The 2,640-nt window shown below is 40.3% G+C and overlaps 1 protein-coding gene across 1 annotated transcript in view; it reads left to right on the top strand.

Moving 5' to 3' along the window:
* Positions 1-1,484, top strand: part of LOC105529211 (zinc finger protein 43-like) — a 31,306-nt gene extending 29,822 nt beyond the window's left edge. Inside the window, exons 2-3 of the mRNA XM_011966305.1 lie at positions 168-294; positions 1,378-1,484. Coding sequence (XP_011821695.1) covers positions 168-294; positions 1,378-1,484 — 234 coding nt within the window. The remainder of the gene's footprint in view (positions 1-167; positions 295-1,377) is intronic.
* The last annotated feature ends 1,156 nt before the right edge of the window (positions 1,485-2,640 follow it).

The raw sequence follows: 2,640 nt of genomic DNA, 5'->3' as shown, positions 1-2,640 counted from the left end.
TGGAGAATATTTCCATGTAGAGAATTATTTTATTGGATAATTTCAGTGTCTTCTATAAGTCAGAACCTGTTCTCTTTACTCTCTCATTTTACCTTGAGTCAAATTATAAATTCTGCAAGTGGCCACTCGGTAAATGTGAGTGTTTGTGTGTGTGTGTGTTTTTTTAGGGACCATTGACATTTATGGATGTGGCCATAGAATTCTGTCTGGAGGAATGGCAATGCCTGGACACTGCACAGCAGAATTTATATAGGAATGTGATGTTAGAGAACTACAGAAACCTGGTCTTCCTGGGTGAGCATAACTTCAATACTCAATCCTAATACACCCTAAATCTTTCATTTTTTTTTTTCTGTAGACTGTTTTTTGGTAATTTGTACTTTGCATGCATGAGTTTCAGATTCCTGTTTTCAAAAAAACTGGGGGGATTTGTTGGTGCACTAAATAATTTTTTTCAAGATATTTCATCTTGACCTGAACTTTCCACATTTCTGAGCTGATCTGTATCTTTCACTCCAGAATAGTAGTAATTCCAGAAATTAAGTGGCATAAAATATTTTTGCCCACAACTTAAAATCTAATTGCCAACACTAATTTTTGATTCAGTATTACCAGGTAGTGAAATACAAAATAAGATACTTTCTAAATATTTAGAAATTTTTGTTAAAGGCCAGGCATGGTACCTCACTCCTGTAATCCCAGTACTCTGGGAGGCCGAGGCAGGCAGATCATCCTGACCAACATGGCAAAACCCCATCTTTACTAAAAATGCAAAAATTAGCCAGGTGTGGTGGTTCATGCCGGTAATCCCAGCTACTCAGGAGTCTGAGGCAGGAGAATGACTTGAACCCGAGAGGTGGAGGTTGCAGTGAGCCGAGATTGTGCCACTGCACTCCAGTCTGGGCAACAGAGTGAGACTCTGTCTCAAACAAAAAGAAATTTTTGTTAATAATTAGTATTTTGGGGCCAGGTACGGTGGCTCATACCTGTAATCCCAGCACTTTGGTAGTCCAAGGCAGGCGGATCACCCTGAGGTCAGGAGTTTGAGACCAACCTGACCAACATGGCAAAACCCTGTCGCTACTAAAAATACAAAAATTGATCAGGCATGGTGGCACACACCTGTAATCCCAGCTACTTGGGAGGCTGAGGCATTGGAATTGCTTGAACCCCGGAGATGGAGATTGCAGTGAGCCGAGATCGCACCACTGTACTCCAACCTTGGTGACAGATTGAGACTCCATCTCCAAAGAAAAATTAGTATTTTGGGATTAATGATTAGGATATTCTATCACACCCTTCATACTGGACACATTGCTAGGTTAATAATTGGAGAATATGAGCAAGATTCATGTAGTTTATTTTTTATTGAAACAGGTATTGCTGTCTCTAAACCAGACCTGATCACCTGTCTGGAGCAAGAAAAAGAGCCTTGGGAGCCTATGAGGAGACATGAAATGGTAGCCAAACCCTCAGGTAGGTGAAAGTGAAAGTGAATACAACAAACACAGATGATAGGTCCAAAAGTTAAGGGGAAAACCAGTCCTTAAAATGTGACTTGGGAAGCTGTGTTCCAAAGGAAACAATTTCTGGGAAGCCTGAGTTTTTTCATTTTGCTTTCACATAGGAGCATCTTCTGTCTTATGCTTTTAAATTCTCTCAGGATTCTTATTTCCCTTTGGTGATCTTCTTTCAAGTTTACCATGAGAGCCAAAGTCCTCTTCATGACATTTAAGAGACTGCACAGTCTGACTGCTTTTCCATTCTTTTGGGGGACACACAAGTATCTGTATGCTTTTGAGAAACTCTATATTAAACTATTTTTTAAGTTATTTCTTTGCTTCATGTCTGAAATACGTGAGAAGTGCTTTCTATTCCTTTGGATTTCTTTGTATATTTTCTGCACAATTCATCCTGTTTTATTACTATAGCCTTTAAATAATTTGAAATTATGAATTATGATGTTTCTTTGCTTTGTTCTTTTTCCTCAAGTTTGCTTTGTTCAAAGTTTATTCTAGTTCCATGTATATTTTAGAATTGCATTGTCCATTACTGCATTACTGTGAAAAAAAATCCCACTAGAATTTTGACAGAAAGTTTATTTAATTTATAGATCACTTTGGATACCATGGCTTTTTTTTTTTTAAAGACAGAGTCTTGCTCTGTCGCCCAAGCTGGAGTGCAGTGGCACGATCTTGGCTCACTGCAACCTCTGCCTCCTGTCTCAGTCTCCCAAGTAGATGGGATTACAGGCGCGTGCCACCACACCTGGCTAATTTTTGTGTTTTTAGTAGAGACAGGGTTTCACTGTGTTTGGCCAGATTGGTCTCAAACTCCTGACCTCAGGTGATCTGTCTGCCTCAGCCTCCCAAATTGTTGGGATTACAGGCATGAGCCACCATGCCTAGCCTGTAGTGGAGAGGGGTCATAGCTTGGTCACAAGGCTGGTGGGTCTGCACTAGGGTCCACCTTTAGTTGGCTTGTTACAAGGAGCTTGGGTAGTTGTAATTTCCATTTTATTTTTGGACAGAGTAAATATCCTTCAGGACTTTCGTCTGTAGGGCAGACACTAGGGCAGGTTTTTGTAGTCGGGTCTGCATATGGTGGGCTTTATATTAGGATGTGGATGAGTGTGGCTTT

This window comes from Mandrillus leucophaeus, unplaced genomic scaffold, assembly GCF_000951045.1.
Source record: "Mandrillus leucophaeus isolate KB7577 unplaced genomic scaffold, Mleu.le_1.0 Scaffold755, whole genome shotgun sequence".
Taxonomy (NCBI): domain Eukaryota; kingdom Metazoa; phylum Chordata; class Mammalia; order Primates; family Cercopithecidae; genus Mandrillus; species Mandrillus leucophaeus.
Note: the sequence above shows the minus strand (reverse complement) of the source record. Positions and strands in the feature narration are given on the sequence as shown.